The sequence below is a fragment of the Zootoca vivipara genome, chromosome 11, assembly GCF_963506605.1.
Source record: "Zootoca vivipara chromosome 11, rZooViv1.1, whole genome shotgun sequence".
Taxonomy (NCBI): domain Eukaryota; kingdom Metazoa; phylum Chordata; class Lepidosauria; order Squamata; family Lacertidae; genus Zootoca; species Zootoca vivipara.
In genome coordinates, this window is record NC_083286.1 from 4,190,144 (window position 1) to 4,216,909 (window position 26,766).

At 40.4% G+C, this 26,766-nt stretch overlaps 1 protein-coding gene across 5 annotated transcripts in view; it reads left to right on the forward strand.

Annotated features, from left to right (window-relative positions):
* PCSK5 (proprotein convertase subtilisin/kexin type 5) overlaps positions 1–26,766 on the forward strand; it is a 225,280-nt gene that overhangs the window by 138,118 nt on the left and 60,396 nt on the right. For 3 of the 5 annotated variants that reach the window (XM_060280059.1, XM_035099988.2, XM_060280060.1), the window contains 8 exons: positions 9,221–9,357; positions 10,774–10,917; positions 11,258–11,360; positions 13,372–13,565; positions 15,026–15,110; positions 15,824–15,921; positions 16,234–16,363; positions 16,603–16,718. In XM_060280059.1, the coding sequence (XP_060136042.1) occupies positions 9,221–9,357; positions 10,774–10,917; positions 11,258–11,360; positions 13,372–13,565; positions 15,026–15,110; positions 15,824–15,921; positions 16,234–16,363; positions 16,603–16,718 (1,007 nt within the window). Of the gene's footprint in view, positions 1–9,220; positions 9,358–10,773; positions 10,918–11,257; positions 11,361–13,371; positions 13,566–15,025; positions 15,111–15,823; positions 15,922–16,233; positions 16,364–16,602; positions 16,719–21,814; positions 26,480–26,766 lie in introns of those variants that run through there. The other 2 variants (XM_060280061.1, XM_035099987.2) reach the window with 2 other exon arrangements.

Consider the following 26,766-nt stretch of genomic DNA (forward strand, 5'->3'; position numbering starts at 1 on the left):
AGTGATAAAGTGGGATATCAAATCCAAACACTTCTTCAACTGTCAGGATCAGCTCTAAAGGGTGCACAGACATGCATAGGGAGGTGGGGACAGGAAAGCCACATGATGCATGCAACATGATGCATGAAGTCTTGGATTGGAGCCTCAGTTAGCATCCTTGCTTACAAGACCATCATTTCACTACTAGCAGAATGTCAGGTTTTGTGATCTTGCTTTGGTATAGCTGTTACATTTTGGCCTAATCTGCTGGCACTGCAAGCTTTAAACTACATTTTGTTTGGCTCTCTCCAAGCCCAGATAATACACAAAAGAGAGAAATTAAAAGAAAGGTACATAAAGTTCAGCCTGCATCAAGTACATAAATTCAAATTGAAAACAATACATGGTTAAGTATTGGTGGGAAAGAATTATGCTCATTACTTCTAAGTCAACTTTTGAAGTGTTAAACTTTGCCTGTAGCATACCCTATGTTTGTCAGGGGTAATTGGCAAGTTTTATTTTAAGGTTTCCCTAAGTAATACAGTGGTGCCTAGCTAGACGAATTTAATTTGTTCCATGGGTCAATTCGCGTAACGAATTTTTCGTCTAGCGAGTCCTGGTTTCCGATAGGAATGCATTGAAACTTAATCAATGCGTTCCTGTGGGCTCCGGGGGACGGCAGCATGGGACGGGGCTTCGGAGAAGGTCTCCGAAGCCCCGTCTGATGCCGGCTGTGTGCGAGGCGGCGGCAGGGAGAAGCTCTCTTCTCCCGGCTGCCGCCTCACCTGCCTTCCCCGGCATGGGACGGGGCTTCGGAGAAGGTCTCCGAAGCCCTGTCTAATGCCAGCTGTGCACGGCGAGGCGGCGGCCAGGAGAAGCTCTCTTCTCCCAGCCGCCACCTCGCCTGCCTTCCCCGGCATGGGACGCAGCTTCGGAGACCTCTGAAGCCGCATCCCATGCCGGCTGTGCACAGCAAGGCGGCGGCGGGAAGAAGCTCTACTCCTCGCCGCCGCCTCCCGTCTGGATCGGACAGGTGGCGGGGGAAAAACCTTTGCCTTCTTCCCGCGCTAGTGTTCCACTGGTCTCTGCCAGTTGCCCCTCACGGCAACCGGCAGAGACCAGCGGAACACAAAGGGGAACCAGCTGCAGCGTGGGAAGAAGGCGAAGGAAGATCAGCTGAGAGGCGCTGATCTTCCTTCACCTTCTTCCCTTGCTACTGCTGGTTCCCCTTTCACTAGACAAATGCCCCTTTCGCTAGACAAATGTAGGTTTTGTGATCGGATGTTTTTATGGCCACGCTTCGCAAGATGAAGCTTTGTCGTTTTGCAAGGCAACCTCCGATCGCAAAACCTATTCGTTAAGTGTGTGTCTCCGCCAGAAGAAGTCTAGAGAGTGGCCACACAAGAATGGGCCTTTTCTGCAGTGGCTCCCCTTTGTGGAATGTTCTCCTCAGGGAGGGTCATCTGGCGCCTTCATTATACATCTTTAGGCACCAGCAAAAACATTCCTCTTCAACCAGGCCTTGGGCTGATTAATATTCTAGGGCCTTTAAAATGTGTTTGGGGGATTTGTTTTGTTTTTGTTTTTGTTCTAACTATTTATTTGTGCTTTTATCTTGCATTTTCATCTTGTTAAATGCCCTCAGATCTTCGGATGAAGGACTGTATACAAATTTAATATTTTATTTATTTATTTCTGGTATGCTCTTTTAAAAATGTCTAAGAGGATGCAAAAATAATGTTTACAAGGTTATTTTCTTTCTAAGTAACTGAAAATATATGTGGTGGTCTGTTGCTGCAGTTGGAAATGTGCATCATCATTGTTCTGTAGAAAAGAGCTTGTTTTAATACAGAAATGTAATACAGTAAGGACAGGATAAGCAATGCTTGAAAACATTGTTGCATGTTGTTAGCTTCAGGAATGCCTTGGCAGCAGATATCCCCAATCCTTTGTCAGTGCTGTGTTGCTACTGACTCATAGAGACACTTTTTTCAGACACAGTGAACCTTGGATACACATGATTAATAGCAGCAATTCACATGTTTTTACTGAAGTCAGAAAAATCATTGATTCATCATTAATCTTGTGGGTTTGATTTGGAAGAGATTATTGAGATTGCTTGAACTGCAAAGATGTATTTAACACTTGAACTCTTAAAACATAAACAAATCTTCATTGTGCATTTTATTCGACAGTTAAGCTATTATATCAGACAGTGTTAGGGTTTTGTCTATGAATAGTTCAGTTTTTAATGGTGGTTACTCATTTCAAAAAAAACAACCTTAAGGGAGTGAGAATGATAGTGTTTGCTTTTAGGTATTTGTTGTATTCTGTTGTCATTTGCTGGAGTCTTTACATTGTTTGTCAAAGTTACGACACTTAACACCTGCCTTTTCACGTGGTTAGACTGGATATTCAGGGGACAGAACAGAAGAAAATAAGAGGAAAACCCAAGCTTAGAAAGGGACAGGGATCACATGCTTTCAGTGCGACTCATAGAATAATAAATTTGGAAGGCACCTTTAAGACCATCCGGTCCAACCCCCTGCTCAGTGGAGGAATTCCAGAGCAAGAACGTCTCAAACGCTTCTCCTTGAGGAGCTATAGTGGGGGTGGCCCACCACCATCCCTGGGCAATTGGTTCCATTGTTAATAATAATAATAATAATAATAATAATAATAATAATAATAATAATTTATTATTTATACCCCGCCCATCTGGCCGGGTCTCCCCAGCCACTCTGGGCGGCTTCCAACAGAAAAATACAACACAATAATCTATTAAACATTAAAAGCCTCCCTGAACAGGGCTGTCAATGTGTTCTTGTTACCAGTATGTCTCTCCAGATGTTAAATCAAAATCTACCCTCCTATAGCTTAAGCTCAATAGATCTAGTGCTGCCCTAAACTATGGTTTATTTAGTGTAGTATTGTGAGAAAAAAACTACCAGCAGCTAGTAGCCCCAGTCGCAAGAAATGGAACATGCTGTCTTCAGAGACGATATACTTCGGAGAATCCAATCCTGTGGGCAGACAGGAGGGTGGGAGGGGAGGGGAGGGCTCCCACACCCTGCTTCTGAGTTTCCTAAGAATATCTCGCCAGCCCTTGCTGGAGTCCATGGAACTTTCGATTGATCCAGCCTGGCAGGTCCCCTAACCATCCACTGAATTACTGAAAGCTCTTGATCAAACTGTGAAAGCGAACAAGCAAAATGCACTGTTCCCACCTTCAGCCTGTTGTTTTTTATGAGATGCTTGCTTTGTGCTGTTCCATTCTATTTTTTTTCCAGTGAAAAACATAATTCTAAAAGTATTCTACCCATTTTTAATGCTGTATAGCCTAGGCCCCAACTTCTCCGTCTGAACTGGATGTTGATGAACCTCCAAAAGGCCCTGAGTGTTTCTGTTGATATAATTGACAGAAACAAGTGCTGTTCCAATGCATTAGCATCATTCCAGGCAGGCATGCAGTGAATAAAAAAATAAATAGATTCTATGGCTCTGGGGAAATAAGTATTGCTGAAGTCTAGGATGCAACAGCATGAGTAAGTAGATGTGGGGAAAACATTTACTTTTGTTTCTTTCAAACTGCAAAACAGCATGAAACACATTTTTTAAAGAAGAGTAGCTATTTTGCAATGTTACAGGGCCCTATACTTTTATTGCATGTAAGGCAAAATGCAAAATACTGTTAATCAGGGGTATTGACACAGGTCTGTGGTGCAAATTTGCATAAAAATTGCACATGTAATTTCTGAGCAAATTAAGATGGTGTGTGCTCAGGTCTCACTAGTACTGTACAGTCGTACCTTGGTTGTCAAACAGAATACATTCCAGAAGTACGTTCAACTTCCGAAAACGTTTGACAACCAAGGCATGACTTCTGATTGGCTGCAGGAGCTTCCTGCACTCATTCGGTAGCCACGGAAGCTGCTTTGGATGTTTGGCTTCCCAAGAATGTTTGCAAACTCACTCACTTCCGGGTTTGCAGCAATCAGGAGTCAAAACATTCGACTTGCAAGGCGTTCGGGATTCATGGTACAACTGTACAGTACTTCGCAGCATACCAATCAACCTTGTAAGAGATGTAACAAAAGCTTTGTGTTGAAAGATTTTTTTTATTTTTAAGGAGCAGGGGCCTGAGATGTGAGGCCAGCAGAAAGGTTCTTGGGCTTGGGCCTTTAATAAAGAAAAAGGCTTTCAAATTCAATATTGAGATTACTGTTGGTTTCCCAAAGTAAATTACATTGTTCTTCAAGTTTTATAATACTCAATGATTATATAAAAACAATCAATTGTCAGCAGTCCAAAGGTTTCAGTGTTACAAAATAAAGAGATATGAGCAGTTTATATAATATTTCCCCAAAAAGTGGTGAAGGAAAGTGTGACAGACACCCTCACTGAAGATGGGTAACCTGACGGCTATTATAGGTGTGTTATTAGATACGGTAAAATTTTCCGGTATTCCCACAACAGAGGTTTTTGATTAACTGTGGTAGCATCTACTGTATGTAGAGGGGAACTTGTGCCCAATTAATTCTCAACCAGCAAGTCCAAATAAGGAGGAGGCACTTTTAGAACAAAAGAAGAACTTTATTTCCTCTCAAATAAGTTATTGCCTAGTGATTCCTTTTGAAAGTCAGAATACTTTGTTTAAAACAAACACTTGTTACAGAGATATTTTAGATAATAGAATGTAGAGTTGAAAGGGACTCTGAGGGTCATCTAATCCGACCCTATGTAATGCAGGAATCTCAACTGGATCAATACATGACAGATGGCAATCCACCCCCATTTAACCATTAATCTTGTTTTGCCTTTTCCAGCCCCACCCCACCCCCATGTGCCTCTAATTTCGGGAAAGGCAGGCTAGGAGTGCCATGTGGGGTGTGTCAGCTCGGCCCTGCAGAGCAGTGGGTTCCCATCAACACATAGAATCATAGAGTTGGAAGAGACCACAAGGGCCATCCAGTCCAACCCCCTGCCAAGCAGGAAACACCATCAAAGCATTCCTGACAGATGGCTGTCAAGCCTCTGCTTAAAGACCTCCAAAGAAGGAGACTCCACCACACTCCTTGGCAGCAAATTCCACTGCCGAACAGCTCTTACTGTCAGGAAGTTCTTCCTAATGTTTAGGTGGAATTTTCTTTCTTGTAGTTTGAATCCGTTGCTCCGTGTACGCTTCTCTGGAGCAGCAGAAAACAACCTTTCTCCCTCCTCTATATGACATCCTTTTATATATTTGAACATGGTTATCATATCACCCCTTAACCTTCTCTTCTCCAGGCTAAACATACCCAGCTCCCTAAGCCGTTCCTCATAAGGCATCGTTTCCAGGCCTTTGACCATTTTGGTTGCCCTCTTCTGGACACGTTCCAGCTTATCAGTATCCTTCTTGAACTGTGGTGCCCAGAACTGGACACAGTACTCCAGGTGAGGTCTGACCAGGGCAGAATACAGTGGTACTATTACTTCCCTTGATCTAGATGCTATACTCCTATTGATGCAGCCCAGAATTGCATTGGCTTTTTTAGCTGCTGCATCACACTGCTGACTCATGTCAAGTTTGTGGTCTACCAAGACTCCTAGATCCTTTTCACATGTACTGCTCTCAAGCCAGGTGTCTCCCATCCTGTATTTGTGCCTTTCATTTTTTTTGCCCAAGTGTAGTACTTTACATTTCTCCTTGTTAAAATTCATCTTGTTTGCTTTGGCCCAGTTGTCTAATCTGTTAAGGTCATTCTGAAGTGTGATCCTGTCCTCTGGGGTGTTAGCCACCCCTCCCAATTTGGTGTCATCTGCAAACTTGCTCAGGATGCCCTCAAGCCCATCATCCAAGTCATTGATAAAGATGTTGAACAAGACTGGGCCCAAGACAGAACCCTGTGGCACCCCACTAGTCACTACTCTCCAGGATGAGGAGGAGCCATTGATGAGCACCCTTTGGGTTCGGTCAGTAAGCCAGTTACAAATCCACTGAATGGTAGCATTGTCTAGCCCACATTTTACCAGCTTCTTTACAAGAATATCATGGGGCACCTTGTCAAAGGCCTTGCTGAAATCAAGATAGGCTACATCCACAGCGTTCCCTTCATCTACCAGGCTTGTAATTCTGTCAAAAAAAACATGCACTCCCACTTTCACGTGTTGAGATTCATTCCCTGTCCTGCAGTCATAGGATAGTTGTTTATCATATGACTGCATGTGTTTTTCATTCCACAGAGTGGAAGTGGCGTAGACAGGATGTTCGTCTACTATTGTGTTCCTGAAGTGGGACTGTTGTTTCCTTTGTTCTTTCTTCACTGCCTGCTATGCTAGAGAGAGGCAGCCATGCTAAACAGCTCTGAATGTCTGAGCTGGGCAAACAGAGACAGACTCTGCATTTTGCCACAATAAAGCAGTTTAGCCTCATCCAATGGCTTGTGTGTGTTGTTCTTCACGTTGGAGAACAATCACAGATTTGATTGCACCACCGGAAGTACCCGGGCATGTGTGCACTGGCTTTGTCCCTGCCCTGGGCAGTCTCACAACTGGCCCGGGCGACAAATGCTAACACCACGCATGCCAAAAACAGCCCCCAAAAGGGGCAGGGGAGAATGGGGCAGGGGTGGAACAGAGAAATCCCCACTTACGCATGTCCTGTAACAGAACACCAGTGTAAGTGGCTTCCACAAGGGAGCCCCCAAAAGAATGTGGTTGGTCAAGGGAGCCGTGGACTCAACAAGGTTCAAAACCACTGTTCTATGCTATTTAATATCTATATGAAACTCTTGGGAGCTGGCATGTGAGAATTGGGAGTATGGTGTCATCAGTGTACTGATGACATGCAACTCTCTCTCTCTCCATTCCATCCTAATCAGGAGAGGCTGAGAAGGTGTTGGACTCGATGAGAGGCCAAAAAATGAAGCTGAATCCTGTTGAGATGGAGGTGCTATTGATGGGTAGTTCCCATGTCTGGAAATTAGGTGTACAACCTATTCTGGGAAGGGTTGCAACTGAATTTCAAGCTGCCACTTGAGTGCTTATGTCCTGCTTAAGCTGGACCACCAGGTATAGCGGTTCCTGGTCCAGGAGAGGCTGGTCTCAGTTGCCCATGCTCTGGCAGCCTCCCACTTGGACTACTGTAACACACTGTATATGGCAAGATTCAGACCCACTAGGCCAGGCATAGGCAACCTTGGCTCTCCAGATGTTTTCGAACTACAACTCCCATGATCCCTAGCTAACAGGGCCAGTGCTCAGGGATCATGGGAGCTGTAATTCCAAAACATCTGGAGAGCCAAGGTTGCCTATGCCTGCACTAGGCAGATAACACACAACTTTCATATGAAAGATGGCTGTAACATAAACAGATGTAGTTGGAAAAAACACGGTGCTTTCTGCTTTAGACAGGGCTTTTTATTTTTCATCTTTAAAAAAGTAATATAATAAGGATTTGGTTGAGAGATATTTGAGCTGTCTTGATTTCCTCGTAGCTACTTCTTCCTATTTTCAAGCTGTCACCAGAACCTGGAGAACAGTTGTTCAGAGAATAATTTACCCAAACTCTTACAGATGCAAAGCTCTGTAATAATAATAATAATAATAATAATAATAATAATAATAATATATTATTTATACCCCGCCCATCTGGCCGGGTTCCCCCAGCCACTCTGGGCGGCTTCCAACAAAATATTAAAATACAGAAATCCATCAAACATTAAAAGCTTTCCTAAACAGGGCTGCCTTGAGATGCCTTCTAAAGGTCTGGTAGTTGTTGTTCTCTTTGACCTCTGGTGGGAGGGCATTCCACAGGGTGGGTGCCACTACCGAGAAGGCCCTCTGTCTGGTTCCCTGTAACTTGGCTTCTCGTAGCGAGGGAACCGCCAGAAGGCCCTCGGCACTGGAACTCAGTGTCCGGGCAGAACGATGGGGGAGGAGACGCTCCTTCAGGTATACTGGACTGAGACCGAAATGCTCTCTGCAGGTTAAAAATACTAAAGGTAAAAGGTAAAGGACCCCTAGACGGTTAAGTTCAGTCAAAAGCGACTATGGGGTTGCGGCGCTCATCTCACTTTCAGGCCGAGGGAGCCGACCTTTGTCCACAGACAGCTTTCCGGGTCCAGTACCGAGGGCCTTCTGGCGTTTCCCTCGTTGCGAGAAGCCAAGTTTCAGGGAACCAGGCAGAGGGCCTTCTCGGTGGTGGCGCCCGCCCTGTGGAACGCCCTCCCATCAGATGTCAAAGAGAAAAACAGCTACCAGATTTTTAGAAGACATCTGAAGGCAGCCCTGTTTAGGGAGGCTTTTAATGTTTAATAGATTATTTTATTTCATTTTTCTGTTGGAAGCTGTCCAGAGTGGCTGGGGAAACCCAGCCAGATGGGCGGGGTATAAATATTATTATTATTATTTATTATATTATGTGGCCAGCAGGACTAAACCACTTCTGGTGCACGGAACATCGTGACAGAAGCCAGAGCACATGGAAACACCATTTACCTTCCTGCCACAGCAGGAGCTATTTATCTACTTGCACTGGCGTGCTTTCAAACTGCTAGGTTGGCAGGTTCTGGGACAGAGTGACGGGAGCTCACCCCGTCGCGGGGATTCGAACCGCCAACGTTCTGATCGGCAAGCCCAAGAAGCTCCATGGTTTAGACCTCAGCACCACCCATGTCCCTTTGACTGGACTTATACTAGTTCTGCCATTAGCCCCATTAAAAACCTGCCAGATCACTTGACTGCCAAGCTTATAATCCAGAAGAAATTGGAGCAACATTATAAAACAAGATTCTTCACTAGAGCAGAAGTTGACATTTCTTTCTGACAGACACAGGTTCAAGCACAATTATTTCAAATGTGCATGTTTTGTGACTTAGAAAAATCTATTCATAGAATTCATTTTAATGGCATTGGTGAACACAAGCACATTTGCAACTTTGCTGTAGCATTGGTGCCCTTTCGTGTCATGTCATTCCTTCCAGGCTCTTTGTGTAGCATCCTATAGTATCATAGAGTTGGAAGGGACACCAAGGGTTATCTAGGGAATAACCCTGCATGCATTTCTCCAGGAAGTTGGAGACAGGAACTCCAATGTACATTTTAACTGGATCCATTACTGTAATTGGATTTATGGGCTTGCCTGGTTTATTTAATAATATTACTTTATATAATATAAAACATTTGTGCAAAAGTATGTTCCGATGTATTTTTGTATTAGTATTTTTAAGTTAGTTTATATTATTATTGGTTTCTTTAAAAGGTTATTTGACCATTCCATGGAAGGGTTTAAAAGCTGGGAGTTTATGACTACTCATTGCTGGGGTGAGAAAGCAGCTGGTGACTGGATTTTGGAAATTTATGATACCCCATCACAGCTAAGAAACGTCAAGACTCCAGGTACAAATCTGATAATTTTGATAGTGATGTGCATTTAGGGTCAGTGATAGAAAAGTCTTGTAGTAGTAGTAGTAGTAGTAGTATATTTATCAGTCACTTTAAAAAAAATGAACTCAAAGCAACTTACAAACACTAGAAAGAGATATAAAACTTTTTAAAATAATTGTACTCCCATGTTCCTGTTTCATTTGGGGTGACTTCAAAATCATTTTTCTGGTACATTTCATTTTAATGCATGTTTATAAGTTTTGGCAGCTGAGACACTGGGAGGATAGTAGGAGTAGTAGAATAAAAATAGTTGAATACAACAGATGCGTATCCTATGTGGGGGTTATGTTCTGGGGATCACGCCAAAGCCTAAATCAGGGGTCAGCAACTTTTTTCAGCCGTAGGCCAGTCCATTGTCCCTCAGACCATGTGGTGGGCCGGACTATTTTTTTGGGGGGGGGGTGAACGAATTCCTATGCCCCACAAATAATCCAGAGATGCATTTTAAATAAAAGGACACATTCTACTCATGTAAAAACATGCTGATTCCCGGACCGTCCGCGGATCGGATTGAGAAGGCGATTGGGCCACATCCGACCCACAGGCTTTAGGTTGCCTACCCCTGGCCTAAATCATGTATAGCAGGCGTCCCCAGACTTCGGCCCTCCAGATGTTTTGGACTACAATTCCCATCTTCCCTGACCACTGCTCCTGTTAGCTAGGGATCATGGGAGTTGTAGGCCAAAACATCTGGAGGGCCACAGTTTGGGGATGCCTGGGTTAGACTATGTCCAGGTTCTGTTATGTATAAATAGAGATTCAGGACAATGTTGGAGACTATTACGACCTGGAGAGTAATACAGATACAGTATATAGATATACGGTAGATCTGCCACACATGTAAAAAAATTCTGCCATTTCCTTCCTGGGTTGTATGCCACTCAGACCTACTAAAAGTTCAACTATCCTCTCAATCCCTTGACATTCCTTGGACTCTCTAAATCTTCTCTGGAGGGTTCTCCAACCCTCTGGAGCAGGTTTAAGAGTGTGGGGTACTGCAGGAGTGGGGATAGTTGGAAATTGCTTGCGTATGTGGTACTGGAAAACAACTGGGATGTACATGGAAAAAGACTAGATCAGAATCTCACTTAACATTGCTTAATGGACATTTGAAGGCCTATGTTATCGTGGTGCCGAGTCATTTCTTTCCTGCACTAATACTGATACGGCCATTGTTGACAGGTTTGTTCAGGTGGGGAAAGGAGTGGTTTTATTTTTTGTATTGGTGTTATTAGTATTAATTATAACTATTAAAATGTTTGTTACATTTTTTTCTGTTTATAGCTCAGACTATGATACAAATGTAGGAGAAAATAAATTTAGAAAAAGTATTTCCCACATCTCATGTTTTTAATATGCCTCACCTAGGTAAATTGAAAGAATGGTCCTTAGTACTTTATGGTACTTCTGTTCAGCCTTATTCCCCAAGAAATGATTTCCCAAAAGCCGAACGAGTACGCTCAAGTCCAATAGAAGACCCTACAGAAGATTATGGGGCAGATGACTATGCAGGTAATATGAAGCAGAATTTTTCAGATGTGTCTGCCTCAAATGTACCCACCAATACACTAGTGTAAAAAATTAGAGGTCCCTTTTTCACTTGCTTTTACATAAAGCTATTAATGTCATGTCCTGGTTCAAAAAACCTTGGATAGTGACTCTGGCTAAAGATCAGTCAGGGTCTGATTCAGAAATCCAGAATTCCCCACAATACGTATTTCCAGTTTTGATTTATTTTATCATTATTGTTTACTTCCAAAGCAAATACATAAAACCAAATCGTTTCTAACAATTCCTTTGAAATAAAGACAAGTGGTGATTTGCTTTCTCCCTCCTGCTCCTTTCGCAAAAGGTCCATGCAATGCAGAGTGCAGCAAAGTTGGATGTGGTGGTCCAGGACCAGATCACTGCAATGACTGTCTACACTACTACTACAAATCTAAGAACAACACGCGGTAAGACAGTATATTGCGTTACTCATGGCACACGAGCCCCACAAAACCATTAGATTATACTGAATATATTTAACTTGCTTGACAAAGTTAAATTCGAATCTTAGCAAAATTCTTATTCAAGATACTTTTACATTTTCAGCATCAGTAGGCTTCAGAGACTAACTATATGTTACAGGAATGTGTGCACATTAAAGCACATATTAAAACTGATGACAGGGTATTTTTTTAAAAAAACAAAAAACAAAACCTGCAGCTTTAGGAAGTGAAATTTGGAGTAAAGAAGTAGGAGGAGGTAATTTATTGTTTCTTCACTTGCTATTACTTTTCTCCAAACAGATACAACACATCACATGTGTTGGGACAGGGCTTAGGACCATCATTTTATGGTAGTCTCAGTCTTTCCTACAGCAAAGTTTCCAAAACATGTAGCTGGTAGACTTCCATTTGATGCCTTGGTCATTGACCTACAGTGTCTCATGGGGCTCTATTCTGCTTCCTATGCTATTCAGCCTCTTCTGGGTGAAGCCGTCCAAGTTTTGGGAGTTTGAGGTCATCAATATGCTGATGGCGTCCAACTTCTACATCTCCTTTCTATCTCAGTACATGGAAACAACTGAAGTTCTCGGTCAGTGTCTGGCATCCATTACTGTCTGCCTGAGGGTGAGCAAATTAAAGTTTAAACCAAACAAGACTGGCAGATCAGGGGATAAGGGTTCAACCATGCTTGAATTTGCTTACACTGCACTTGAAGGCTCAGGTTCATAGCTTGAGTTTTCTTCTGAATCTATTCATAAGCCTAGATCTCCAGATTTGGCAGTGGTTTTTGCACAATTCACACTGGTGTGCCTACTATACCCATTCCTAGATGTGTCAAATCTGGCCTTGGTTATATATACATGCCTGTGTTATATATAATTTGGAATACTGTAGTGCTCTCTTTGAACAATGTTTGGAACTTCACCCAATTTAGCCAAATAGTTAACTGGGAGAAGTTATGTAAGGAGCATGTGATTCCTAAATTACTACTTCTGTTTCTGGAAACAATTCAAAGTGCTGGTTCCAACCTAAATGTATTGACTTTCCCATACAAGCCTGCTGAGAGATCTCCGAGAGAGGTACTTCTCTCAATCCTGCCAATATCTGAGAATTAGGAGGGATATGAGAAAAGACTTTTCTCCATGGTTGTGCCTAAACTGTGGAACTCCCTCCCTAGAGATGCCCACTAGGCGTCATGTCAGATGTCCTTCAGGCGACAACTTGTTCATTTTGATAAGCCTTTGGCTTTGTGTCTTTACTAGGTTTTATCTGCCCACCATTTTATTTTAGTTAAGAATCCTGATTGGCTTACAAGTGTTTTATTATATTTGTATTGATATTGATATTACTGTCATTGGTTGTCATTGGTTCTATATGCAGAAAGAGAGGATACAAACTGAAATACTTTAAAAAATATGAAGGAAGGGGCTTGGCAATTAATGGGCAAAAGATAAAACTGAGTGAAGAATCTTATCTAGACACAATATTCAGGAGTTTGAGCCTTCATGTGATTAGGGTTTGGTAAGGGGAGAATGGGACACACCTGCTAGGCCCACCCTCTCTGATGCATTGACGTCAGTCGGTCTCTTACCCTCCACTCATTAGAGACTAAAGATCTGCAGAAGGAGGCCTGCTCTACATGCCGAGGGTCCCTCTGTAATTTTTAAACCTGATCATACAAGAGCCTACAGGCCTGCTCTAGGCCATTTGCCTTCTAACAAAGTGGAGGGTAGCAGGACTGGTAATTGGGGTGTAACAGTGGAAGCAGATTCAGTGAGCCTACCTTCCCTTATCGTGTGACAGCCGAACAGGGCTTTGGACACAAATGAGACTGACTTGGTTTGTGCCACCGCTGGTTGTAGTCTCTGCTTCCATAAACAAGAGGAAAGCCACTGTTCTAATCAACGCAGTTGCCTTTTTCCTGCCAAATTGATTGATAAACTGACTCGGTCTTTTATTATCTTGTACAATGAAGAATCTGTGTTCCCAACTGTCCTCCTGGTCACTACAGCGCCGACAAGAAACGCTGTAAAAAGTGCTCACCCAACTGTGAAACATGTTTTGGAAGCCACAGTGATCAATGTAATACCTGTAAACCTGGTTACTATATCAATGAAGAGTCCAGGAATTGTGTTACCAGCTGTCCAGATGGGTTTTACTTGGATAATAGTAAGTATTTAAAAACAAAACCCTGTTATAATATTGGAAATAATTGGAAATCTTCAAGTTGCCATTAATGCATATTAAGGCTGATGATATTTATTAAACTATTACATATTGCCTTTCCGTTTCAGTTTGAACACTCAAGTCTCATTTCAGAATTCTATAATGCCACCAAATAAACACATAAAAACAGATAACAGCAATAAAAAACAAGCATAATATAAAGGAAATCTGTCACAATACAGTCACACATCAGGGATTGCGAAGAAATTTCAGTTCATATTTAAAGGTGAATTTCTAAAGCTTGCGCTTCCCGAAATAAAATGAGAACTGAAACACAGTCATCTTTCAAAATTTGTACTAATCAAAATTCTCCAACCAAACAATATCTACAAATATGCATTTATTGAGATGAAGTTTGTATAAAAAATAACATATTAGTGAAAATAAGATACTGAACACAGTGAGACTTAGTTCTGGGTAAACATGCATGAGATGTTAGTCTCCCTTTTTATGCCTAGGACATTTCATTCTACAATGGCATTGCCACCCCCTAACACATTTCTGGTTTTACCCATTTCTCTTCTTTTTCATACTGTTTTTGTCAAACATCCTGATTTTGGTTCCTCTGTCAGGGCGGTCATCTTTATGTCTGCAGCACTGAAGCCAACGACTCAGAAAATAGGAGCTTTTACACACACAAGAAATTTCCCTCGTGACAATGAATGTATACAGTCTATACTTTAACTATACTTTAATTAATTAATTTATGTACATATTTTTAATTATAATAATAAATATTATTACATGGATATGTATACAAGAAGTTTATTTCTACAGGATCCAGTGATTACGTGCTATGAAGAACAGCAAATAAGGTCTTTTTATTATTATTTTTATAAAAGTAGCTTGTTTTCTTTTGGCATTACTGAAAAGGTTTACTACAACTCAATGAGGAAAAGTTACATTAAACAAGGGTTTACAGAATTCACCCCGTGTATTAAAATCATTTATATAATCAGATAATAGAAATTATTTGAATGTTAGTACTTCAGCAGCACAGAATTTTACTGTATTGGCCTGAATATGTCTCACTTTTTTTCCTAATTCTGACCACGAAAAGTTAAAGTGCAGCTTAAATTCGCGACCTTACAAAAACTGGCTTTTACGATATCGCTGCTGAAACAGACATACGGTAAAACGGAATGGGTGTGAGTGGCTGTGGAATTTTAAGGGAGCAGCTTATATTTGGGTAGTGTCTTTTTTTCTTCCCCCCCCCCCCCTGAATTTTAAAGGTGCAGCTTATATTCAGGTGCAGCTTATATTCGGGCCAATACGGTATATTTTATTCATCTCCCATTTGTGGTATCACATTAGGAATAGCAATAAGCAAGGAGATATAAATATATTATTGCATGTAATTGAACTGGGTTCTTTTTTTCTTTTGTGTTCCTTTTTCTTTTCAGATAAGATTGTATGCCGTAAATGCAGTGAAAACTGTAAGACATGCACTGAATTTCAAACCTGCTCAGAATGCAGACATGGCCTAAGGTAAGGAAATGATAGATTGTATTAAATAATATTATTTAAACTTCACATTGCAGTCTGTTGAAGTGTAATATTCATTGTACAGTATGTGTAATCATGCCCAACGCTGAATAAAAAAATGAAAAGCTTTGGAAAACGGAACCTGTGGTCTGTTTAATATACAGTGACTGCATGAGCATGTCAAAGTGGGCCATAAACCATGGCTTACTGTGAATGAGCAGCATGTTGACATGATCCTGTTTCATTCTATCCTTCCTAGCCAGGAGCAGCAAACCATGAGCCTTGATTACCATAATGTGCAAACCAAAACTTATGGTTTGTTTCTCTCTAAACAAACTTCAGTGGTAAGCCAAAGTTTGTTCTTGTATTTCCAATCATGGCTTGTTTGGGTTTACACATCACGTTAATTCGAGGCCTGTAATTTGTTGCTGCTGGCTCCAGGAAGGGCAGAACAAAATTCAGCAGAGTGCACTAGCATGCTACTCGTGGTATAAGTGCGGGAGCGGAGAAAGACTTGCTTACAGGAAAGCCTCTGTAAGCAAGTCATTTCACCAGACTGACCCTATACTCATGTGGTGGTACTAAACACAAGTGCTCCTCAGAGTAGATGCATTTGTTTGAACATTAACAGTATGTTAACTGTTGCCAAAAAAAATCCACACAGAAATGCCACATGCTAATCGGCATTTTCTAATTTTTCTTGTGTATCTCTGTAGTTTACAAGGATCCAGGTGTGTTATCCGCTGTGAAACAGGGAAATATTACAATGGCAGGGACTGTGAGCCATGCCACCATTCCTGTGCTTCTTGTGCAGGTACCTCTGATATCTTTCCATCAATGTTCAATCTCTTTTGCGCTAAAATTGGGGGGGGGGGTTCATACGCTGTTAATTTGCTACACTATAGCACTTCGTCCAGTGCTAGGACCTTTCTGTACGTACTGTATACTTGATTTCATTTTTTAAAATCTTTTTGAAATAACTTTTCATTAAGTACACAAACCTACTCAATGTGTTTTCAGTAGTCATTCATACTTCTGTGTGCATGGTATAATACACATCCATTGTCTCTATGCTCTGCTGCGAATTTGTCAATATGTTACCTTGTTTGTTCTGTTGACTTCTGAGGTCCAGGAGCAGATGCTTGCATAAATTGCACCGAAGAGTATCTTATGGAGAATGGAAGATGTGTGCTGGCTTGTAACAATGGCTACTACTTTGATCACTCACTAGAAAATGGATACAAAACTTGCAAAAGGTAAAAAGTATTCCTCAAAAACTATATTTAGGTTTTTTTTAAAAAAAAACCAAATGCATCTATTTAATATGTGAACCATAACTAATTGGAGAATATAGTTCTGGCATATGATTTGTTACATATTCTACTTTCGGTACTTAGCTTCAGCACCTCTTGATATGAAATGAAGTAATCAAGCAGTCTTTGATACTGAGACAATGTGATTAACCATATATTTAACATGCTGTCCTTTCATTAAGATGTGATGCCAGCTGTTTTGGGTGCAGTGGTCCAGGAGAGAAAAACTGTACAAGTTGTCCAAATGGCTATATCTTAGAAACAGGTCTCTGCACAGTTGGTCTAGTCTGTAAAGATGGTAAGTATTTTCACCTATCTCAAAATAAAATATTTTTTAGTCTTTTTCCAGATTCTTCACATCTGTTTCATATGACATAGCCATAGTAGACACAATTAATTGTGTTTTTCATTTCACAAGAATAGAATGCATGTGCTACTATTTAATTAACTTTTTTCATTTGTAACTTCCGTAACTTTGGCAGCTAATTACAAATATTTAGCAATATTATAAACTAAAAGCAGTCTGGGTGGTAGGGATATTCTGCAGCAGAGGAACCGAGCTTTGCTGGGCTCACACCAGCCAGCAAAAAAGTGAAACCACATCACACACACTTTGTGGTTGTTTGTTGTTTCAGTGGGAGGGCAAGGCAAATTCTACTGGGTGGATGAGGGAAAATCTAAGGCAGAAGAATCACCAAAGCTCCCCCATTGTTTCTTGGGTGTCTCCCTCATTTCCCCTCCCATTCATTCCAATGGGATCTACTCTTGTTGTCCCTGGGACTACAGGATTGTATTCTAAAGTAATAATCTATTTTTATTTATCTCTTTAAATCCATGATTCACAAAACAAGAAGCAGAAATCCATGAACAACATTCCATAAAATAGTAAATATACATATGGGAGAGGCTGAATGTTATTTTTAATTTTTGCAGTCTTAAAGGGAGCTATATAATGGAGTAACAAGTGGGAAATGAGGAATGTTGGGACTGATCTATTTTCTGAGAAATGCACATTTGCTCTAATTAATAACCCACACCCTGGCCAAATACTATTGTCTGTATCTATATTTTGTACATTTTTCTCTATATTCATCCATTAAATCATAGGTGCCCCATGTTTATTTTTACTGCAATATAGTAGAAAAATAGGTTATGAAAATGTGATTACTGACATTTCTGAGTGTCATCATCTACATAGTGCCTGCTATCCCTTTATTATTGATTTTAATTCAAGAATGTGTTCTTTACCCAAAGACTGTTCATGAGTAAACTATCATTCATTGAGTGAAATGTTTTTTTCCCCAAAATACAAATGTACTTCTCAAAACACATCTGGGGAGCTTAGCTGGGATAATGCTGGACAACTATAGATGTTTGGATATGAGGGTCTATCCAAATTCCAGCATATATTTCTGCACTAGTCTAAAAATTGAAGGACAGATTTCAGAAGACAACAAGGGCTAGAGGGTAGAATTTTGCATACCATTTAAAATAAGTAAATTATCAAAGTGGACATCCGACCAGTGAACATCAGTAGCATTCACCCCTATGGGATGATGATGATTCCCACCATGGTAATTTTCCTGGCTTTTTAATCCAGAGGAGTTACTAGTAAAATTCTCTTAATTGCATCAGCAGCACTACCTATAAATTACCCAAACAGTTTGTATGCTGACCATATTACTTTTTGCTAAATGGGTATCTATTCCATCGACTCCCTGTCCGACTTTCTTCAAGGCCTCAATCCCTTGTGCAAGCCATCTGAGAAAAGCAAGCAAATTGTCCCTCCTTTCACATATTTCACCCTTTTTAGACTATGCTATGATGCACAACCCAGAAATCTTAACCAAATGTTTACTGAAGACTAAGCTTATAGTAGGGACCCAGGTGGTGCTGTGGTTAAACCACTGAGCCTAGGGCTTGCTGATCAGAAGGTTGGCGGTTCGAATCCCTGTGACGGGGGTGAGCTCCCGTTGCTTGGTCCCAGCTCCTGCCAACCTAGCAGTTCGAAAGCACGTCAAAATGCAAGTAGATAAATAGGAAGGTACAGCGGGAAGGTAATTGTCCCTCCTTTCACATATTTCACCCTTTTTAGACTATGCTATGATGCACAACCCAGAAATCTTAACCAAATGTTTACTGAAGACTAAGCTTATAGTAGGGACCCAGGTGGTGCTGTGGTTAAACCACTGAGCCTAGGGCTTGCTGATCAGAAGGTTGGCGGTTCGAATCCCTGTGACGGGGGTGAGCTCCCGTTGCTTGGTCCCAGCTCCTGCCAACCTAGCAGTTCGAAAGCACGTCAAAATGCAAGTAGATAAATAGGAAGGTACAGCGGGAAGGTAAACAGCATTTCCATGTGCTGCTCTGGTTTGCCAGAAGCGGCTTTGTCATGCTGGCCACATGACCTGGAAGCTGTACGCCGGCTCCCTCGGCCAATAATGCGAGATGAGCACGCAACCCCAGAGTCGGTCACGACTGGACCTAATGGTCAGGGGTCCCTTTACCTTTTTTAAGCTTATAGTAGTAGAAAAAGTACTGGTTCCTGTAAACAATGTCCATTCTAGTTGACTTCATTAGCATTCAACATAAAGTAAAGTGTGTTGGATTTCCTAGATTACTAAGGAAGCCTCAGCTGATTGGCATGACAGAATAACATATTGTAATGGTGGCTCGTGTGTGGATTGCCCCCTTGTCTTCAGATACCCATGCCTTTCACCCAGAATCACTTGCTTCTTGTTCCCAGTTTCTGTGAACCAGCTGCTTTTGTGTCTTACCAACATCTCCTTATCCTCTACTGTGGGACACCTGCTGGCAACTTTCCCTTCTAGCTCTGATGACTCCACTACCCTTCCCAAGTGTTTTCTCCCATTTCATGATTTGTATCCAATTGCAATTGCCTCCAAACTGAAAATTTCACCTTTTTCTCCAGTTCCTGTGATCTTTGGGGGGGGGTGTTAAAACTATTGTTCAGCTAATTTTAATCTTTTCGCTAGGATCACAGTGAGTAACCTTACAATGCATCAATGCAGATACCCTATATTTGGATATAATTAGTATATTTAGACAGTCTAAATGGGACATTTGTGAATGATGTGAATAGAACAAACATACACCACTCTAATAATTACTGATAAACTGAGATTTGGTCAGTGCTGTTTTTCTAGAAAAGTAGGTGCCAGAACACACCATGAATGCTTCCCTCGTTCTCTAATGATGACAGTGATGCCCCCCCCCCGACCCCCGAGTTGTTCCGACTGAAAAAAAAAGCCCTGCATTGGGCTATGATATATTTATTATAATAATCTGTCAGTGTTGTGTTTGGTTTAAAAAAGCTCTTGGTCATGTTCATGGATTTCCATATTAATGTTTCCATATTTTTATAAGCTCTTCTGGAAGAGTAAAATATAAATACTAAATACGTAAATGAAACTAGGCTTTAGCTTGTGAACCTTTTTTGTGCAAAGTATTTTGACTTAAAGTTGTGTCAGCCACCTGCAATAGACAGCTTGCCACCTCCATAACAACACATGGAAGCATTACTGAAAGTAGAATAAAAAAAATTCCTTTAGTAGCACCTTAAAGACCAACTAATTTTATATTTTGGTATGAGCTTTCGTGTGCATGCACACTTCTTCAGATACACTAGTGTATCTGAAGAAGTGTGCATGCACACGAAAGCTCATACCAAAATATAAACTTAGTTGGTCTTTAAGGTGCTACTGAAGGAATTTTTTTATTTTGCTTCGACTCAGACCAACACGGCTACCTACCTGTTACTGAAAGTAGGTTTCTGTTCTACATACTTCATACTGATTGCCACTAATGCTGAGCTTTAAGAAAACAAAACTCCTGTGAAGACCTTTTATTTTTCAGGAATGGATTACTTTCAAGTATGATTTGCACTTTCTCACATTTTGTAGCTCTTTTTTGATACTCTGTCACAAGAAATTCTAAACTCTTTCCCCCACTTGTACACAAGGCATAAAACTGCTGAAACCAAGCAGCACTGATATAATGTTACTTTAACTGGGTGCTTAATATCCTCCAATTCTGCCTAAGTTTGCAAGTGTAGAGCAAGCTTCATTGAGAGAACAGCAGCTAACATTTGACAGATAGATGAGAGAATCGAGAACTTCAGCCATACTTTGATCTATGATTTACAATTTACAATAGAAATACTGCCATAGTTCCTGTTTGCTTGTTACTGTCCAGGGAGAAATCTCAACCCTTTATACACTGGAGAGAGATATTAAAAAGTGAACTTAGGTGCAACAGATTCATAACTGCCAAGTTATCCCTTTTTTAAAGGGATTTTCCCTTATGCTGAATAGGCTTCCTCACGAGAAAAGGGAAAACCTGGCAGCTATGCAGATTTATTTTAATCATGGGATTTCCATTACAACCTGAGTGAAAACATGCTTTCTTTCCAGAGACATTATGGCCAGTACAATACAGTTCACTCATTACTTTTTACTCATATTGTGGGAGGCAGGTAAGGGGGGCAGGTTGTAGACTCCAGCCTAAGGCCCAGACCAGATTAAGATTTCTCCAGAAAGTAACAAGTGAACAGGCCCATGAAAGCTTTTAATTGTCACTGGTTGTTTCCTAACTGTAAACACTTCTTTTTGGAGTAGAAAGGCTTAGGAACAGGATTAATGGGTGATATTCAACTAAGCTTTACTCAGGCAAGACTAAGTTAGGTCCAGTCTAAATGAAACTAAATGAACTAAATCAGGGGTCCCCAAACTAAGGCCCGGGGGCTGGATGCGGCCCAATCGCCTTCTAAATCCGGCCCACGGACGGTCCGGAAATCAGCATGTTTTTACATGAGTAGAATGTGTCCTTTTATTTAAAATGCATCTCTGGGTTATTTGTGGGCCATAGGAATTCGTTCATATTTTTTCCCAAAATATAGTCCGGCCCCCCACAAGGTCTGAGGGACAGTGGACCAGCTCCCTGCTGAAAAGGTTTGCTGACCCCTGAACTAAATGAAACTTGGTTGAATACCACCCACTACTCAGTACAATTTTAAATTATGTAAATATTCTTGGGATGTGGCTGTTTATTCAACAGTATTCATAATACTCAATAAACTACCTTCCACTGTATTTTTCACTGTTTTCTAATATTTTTTCTTTCTGGTCTTTCCCCCCTCCTTTCATGAATGGATACAAATCACTCCTTCCTGGAACACAATATTTCTTCCTGAAAACAAATGCTGTTGTGACTGAAACTCCCTTTGATGAAAACGCAATTTCCTATTTGTTACCTGCTACCTGCTCCTGAATGGTCTCTTCCATCAAATTTGCCTGTCTGACAAATTAAATCTTCCTTCACTTGATACCATGCTGTTTAAAACTTCAACTTCTCTTCACTCTCTTTGACCTCTGGAAGCAACGGAAGAATCTTGGGCTGAAGGAGGCTTCTGTATGCTAGTGAAAAAGAACAATCTTTGTCAACGAAAAGTACTTCAGCAACTTTGTTGCAGAACATGTACACTAAAAGGCTGAATTGGCACCTCTCCAAGTTCTCTTGCTCCTGTAGACTTATAGATTAATCCATATTATTAAAAATGAAAAACAAAAAAAGCAAACCACCTTTCTCTCTCTCTTTCTCTATCTCCCCTTTGGGGAGAGGGTGAACTGTACGTTGGAACTTAAAATAGAAAACTACAACAAGCCTACCTTTCTTAACTGGGTGTTTAGAACAAAGCACCCTGGATCACAGTGTCAGTATCATGACCAAAGCATTTGATGCCAAAATTAAAGATTTGATTTCCTATCAACTTAAGGATATTCCTGCATATTTTTTTAACATTCTCATTTCCTTTTTCCTGGTTGTTTCCCCTTCAAGATGTGTAGAGTGTTTCAAGAATACAACACAAGTTTACAAGGATTAAAACAGAACAAAAAACATGCTTGCATTGGTCTTTTTTGTGCTTATATACTCAGAATGTGGAAGAATGTTAGGCAATTAAGCAATCCTTAAGAGAATTAGAAACAAGCTTCAAATCAGAGCTATGCTCAAACATCCACTGCAATATTAGAAGACTCAACGCATCTGCGTATGCTTTCTAGTCGTATCCTATATTGTGTGTTGTTTGTGTTAATTATACAGCATTTGCTACATTTTGCCAAAAACATTTTAAGGTGTAGCCATGTTAACTGGTATATTTTGAAAGGTGACATTTTTGTCATAGTTTTATTATATTTTTAAAGGTGCAAAGTTCTAAAACATTCAGGGCTTTCTTCCTGCTGTGAATAAACTCTGAAAGGTGCAGAGTCCTGTTAAGGTTTTGATTTTGATATTTTTTTAAAATGTAGTCTTCATACTTGAAACTGGAATGCACCAATAACCATGAATAATAATATGGATCCACTCTCTTAGACATGGGGCACTACTCAGATGACCAGCACACAAATCCAGAAACCCTTTGCATTTATGTGGATTTCGCCATTCACTTTACTGGTTAGAGCAGCCCAACTCCTGCATCCTTTTATGCAGCTGGAACTGCCTTCTCCATGGAAGTGAAAGTTACCTCCCTACTTTTACAATGTATGCATCATAATGTGCCTGCCCTTCTGGAGGTACATATACAGTGGCTTGTGCATGAGTTTTAATACATTCTAAACCTTATACATACACGGTAGGCTGTTTTCTGTCCACTGATTGCATTCTGTGGATTGTGGCAATGGTGTAAAGGGATTGGTGTTGAGATCTATCTTGCAATGGAACTTCTACAAAATGTTTGCATGATTGGTGCCTATAACTGAAATACACTGAACCAAATTTAACTCTTGATGTTCATACATCATCAATGGAACATAAAAGAGTGGACCAATATGGTACTTGTGCAATAATAGTTAACTTAATAGTTCTAGGCCTGGTGCTATTCATATTCTGCTATCATATAATAAGTAGAGAAAATCTCCCCCGCAAAAAAACCCTTAAAACTACATATATTTTATTTTCTAGGCAATCTAGAAATAACATTTAAGTACATTTCATACATTCCTACATGAGAAAATAAACGTATGATAGATTATTTGAGATAAAAACAGGGACCCAAATTTCTTCCTTCAAAAAAAAATTGTTTCACTGTGCTACAATAGGTTTAGTTCATCATGAAATAAAACAGAACTTCCCAGATTTCTGAAAGCACCATAATAGCCCCTAAACATTACAAATGGTTGTGCCAGTTTGTAGAAACAACAAAACCCTCTTTTAACAGAAAAGCTGAATTATTCCAAAAGATAACTCCCTCTAGATCACCACCAAATATATTGTTCGAAAGAACTCACTTTTAAGATTAAAATTGTACAATTTGTCACTTTAGGCCTCATGATTTGAATATATACTGCCATTATCAATTTAATAGTTGTTGTTATTATTATAAACTTAAACTTGTCAATAGACATTCAAAATGGCAGTGGATTAAGTGTGGGCATAAGTGTCCAAGATGGTGTCAATAGGCCAGTTAGTGTTACTTCCTTTCATTTATGTTCTAGAGACAACTCTCTGAGTTAGGAAAAACGTTACTGTAATAAAATAATCATAACCACTTAAAGGTTTTATTACCATCAAGTGGTATATAAGTTTTGTTAAACAAACATGCAAGTAACATAGTGACAGATGGAGACACTTATTACTAACAGAATAAAGAATACAACTCTTCTAAAAACTATCCGGGATCCACACAATGGGGGAAAGAGTATTTGTTTCAAGTGCCTTGCACAGAGCATGGAGCAAGAAACTTCATTGCGTTCCACTGCCTGCTCTCAGGTCCCCCTCCTGTGGCATCTCGTCTGGCTGCAGTAAGGAGGAAAAGGAAAGTTACACAGATTCCCTAAAACTCATTCAGAAGGTACCTAGAACAGAAAGAAATGCACAAACAGATGATCTGTGACAAAGCACCTGAAAAGTAGTTTACTTTAAACTGGAAATGCTAACAGTATTTTTGGCTTTAAAGTGGTGAAAATGGGGAAACATCAGGCATCATGTTACTGATGCAGCGGAGTTATTTATGTTCAAGTCCCACTGAAATCAATGGAGCTTAAGTTAACCACAGATAATTTGTCAAGCTTATTTCAACAGAAATTAAGTGTAACTTGAAGATGTTGGGCCTGGGGCTGGTGACTGTGTCTTCTAGGAAACCACAGTCAACTTGATATGTTTAGTTCCATTGGCATCTATCTACTTACTAAAAATTCTGAAACTGTCACAACTCTGTTGGTACTAATTTAACTGCTAGTACTGTCTGGAATGCTTTGTTTCTCTACATAACATTATTAACAAGAAAATAATGCTTTCAAAGTTTAAGTTAATGTTATATATATATTCTATAAATAAATAAATAAATATTATATATATATATATATTCCTAATTGTGATATAATGTATTGAATTGTAAAGAATTTATTTGGATACTTACAAATGCTTCTAACACAACTATAGAAAAGAATTTAATTTTTTTAAATACTGATACATTGTTAAATCCAGATACATTTTTACTGAGGAATACTGTACATGTGTAAAGTGTCCAGTTATTATTTGTAAAATAGGGTAGTACTGTTGTAATTGATACTGGCCAAAATCAATGTTATTCCATATTTTATTTTTTATTAAATTAACCTACATTCCTGTGCCATTGGTGTAGTAAAGCACATTTATGAACCATATGCATACAGTTCTATGCTTAGAAGGGGACCTAGTTTTTCTGGGCTTCTCTTCCTCCCCGCCCCATTTTTTTCAAGAAGCAATTTGGTACTAAAAAGGAAATCACTGAAATAAAGTGAAACAATGTTTTAAATTAAATATATATTTGTCTATAAAAAGGAAAAAAATACTGGTGTTTGCAACAATCTGATAGTGTTCTTTTGAATCCTGGTATAGATCAGCTTGGGCATCTCTTCAGCTGCTGCAGATTTTTCACACAATTAGCTTTAGAGGACAGGAGGATAAGTGAGGCTTACCTGAACTTTATGCAAAGGGCCAAATGAGTGACACAGTTCATCCAGCTGAGGAAGGAGCAGCTTTTTTTGGCACTGAAGACCACAGGCACAATGAACAGGAAGGTGGAAGCTGCATGTCTGTGGGCGGGGCCAGACCTGGTAAAACACACACACATTTACATATACAGTGGTACCTCGAAAGTCGAACGGAATCCATTCTGGAAGTCCGTTTGACTTCCAAAACATTTGGAAATCAAGGCACGGCTTCCGATTGGCTGCAGGAAGCCCCGTTGGATGTTCGGGTTCCAAAGAATGTTTGCAAACCGGAACACTCACTTCTGGGTTTGCAGCATTCAGGAGCCAAAAGTACCAAGGTGTTTGACAACCAAGGTATGGCTGTACATCCAAACTTACTCTCTCTCACAGGTGCATGGCTTCTCCACGCACTCACAAATGTGAACCAAACTTTCCCCCACTCTCTAACATGCAACCTTCTGTCCTTTCCCCTCCCTTATGTTAATAAGTGTATGTGTATCTTATCCCCCCACCAGCACCCAAAGAAGCCAAAGTTGAAGCCCAGCAGCATGGGAATAGCTGAATTTTCTCCACTGCCTAGCTGATTGTTGATAAGCTGGGCAGGAGGGTGAACCACATGGAGAACAGTTGAGGGTGGTAGGTTGCCAGCATGTGCTCTAGTGCATGCAGAAACTAAAAGCATGATCATCTGTACCCAGAAGCAGGGGAACAAAGACAGAGGAATGGTGTGGCAGAGCCAGTATTGATTTAATAAGAAAAAATAAATGAGGCCAGAATTGGTCCCTATGGGTCACAAAATTTGTGCATGCATTTCAAACAGTGAAGTCTAGCATTACTGAAAGTATCTGCTATGCCAATATTAAAAATTCTGTGTGGCAATTCACCATACCGCTGCATTTTATTCATTATTGGCAATTTTCAGTAGCTGGGGAAATAACTAGAAAAAATTATCTCCCCCCCCCCCGATGAATTTGTGATAGTCTCTTCCCTGTTTCAAGATATTGTTAGCCAAAGGAAGGGCAGCCACAATTTTCAGAATGGTGAATGAAATAAACAAGCCCCACCCCCTTCCTGATTCTCACCAAATATTGACAAATCCTACCCAAAATAGCCTTCTAAAAATAGTTACTATGGTGGGCATTACAAAAGGTAGGAGGCTCCCCCCCCCCCGCTTCCGTTAGTCAAGCATTGAATGATCAGAGAGCCCACCAGACAAAACCGTCTCTGCACATGAAGTGGAAGTGAGAATGGTCCCACAATGTGTCCATTTGCAAACTGTTCTTTAACCTCAGAGGTGTTTGGAGGAAGTTAAATGCTGGTCTGGGCCCCCAAAATGCATTTCCCCACAAAGGTATAAAA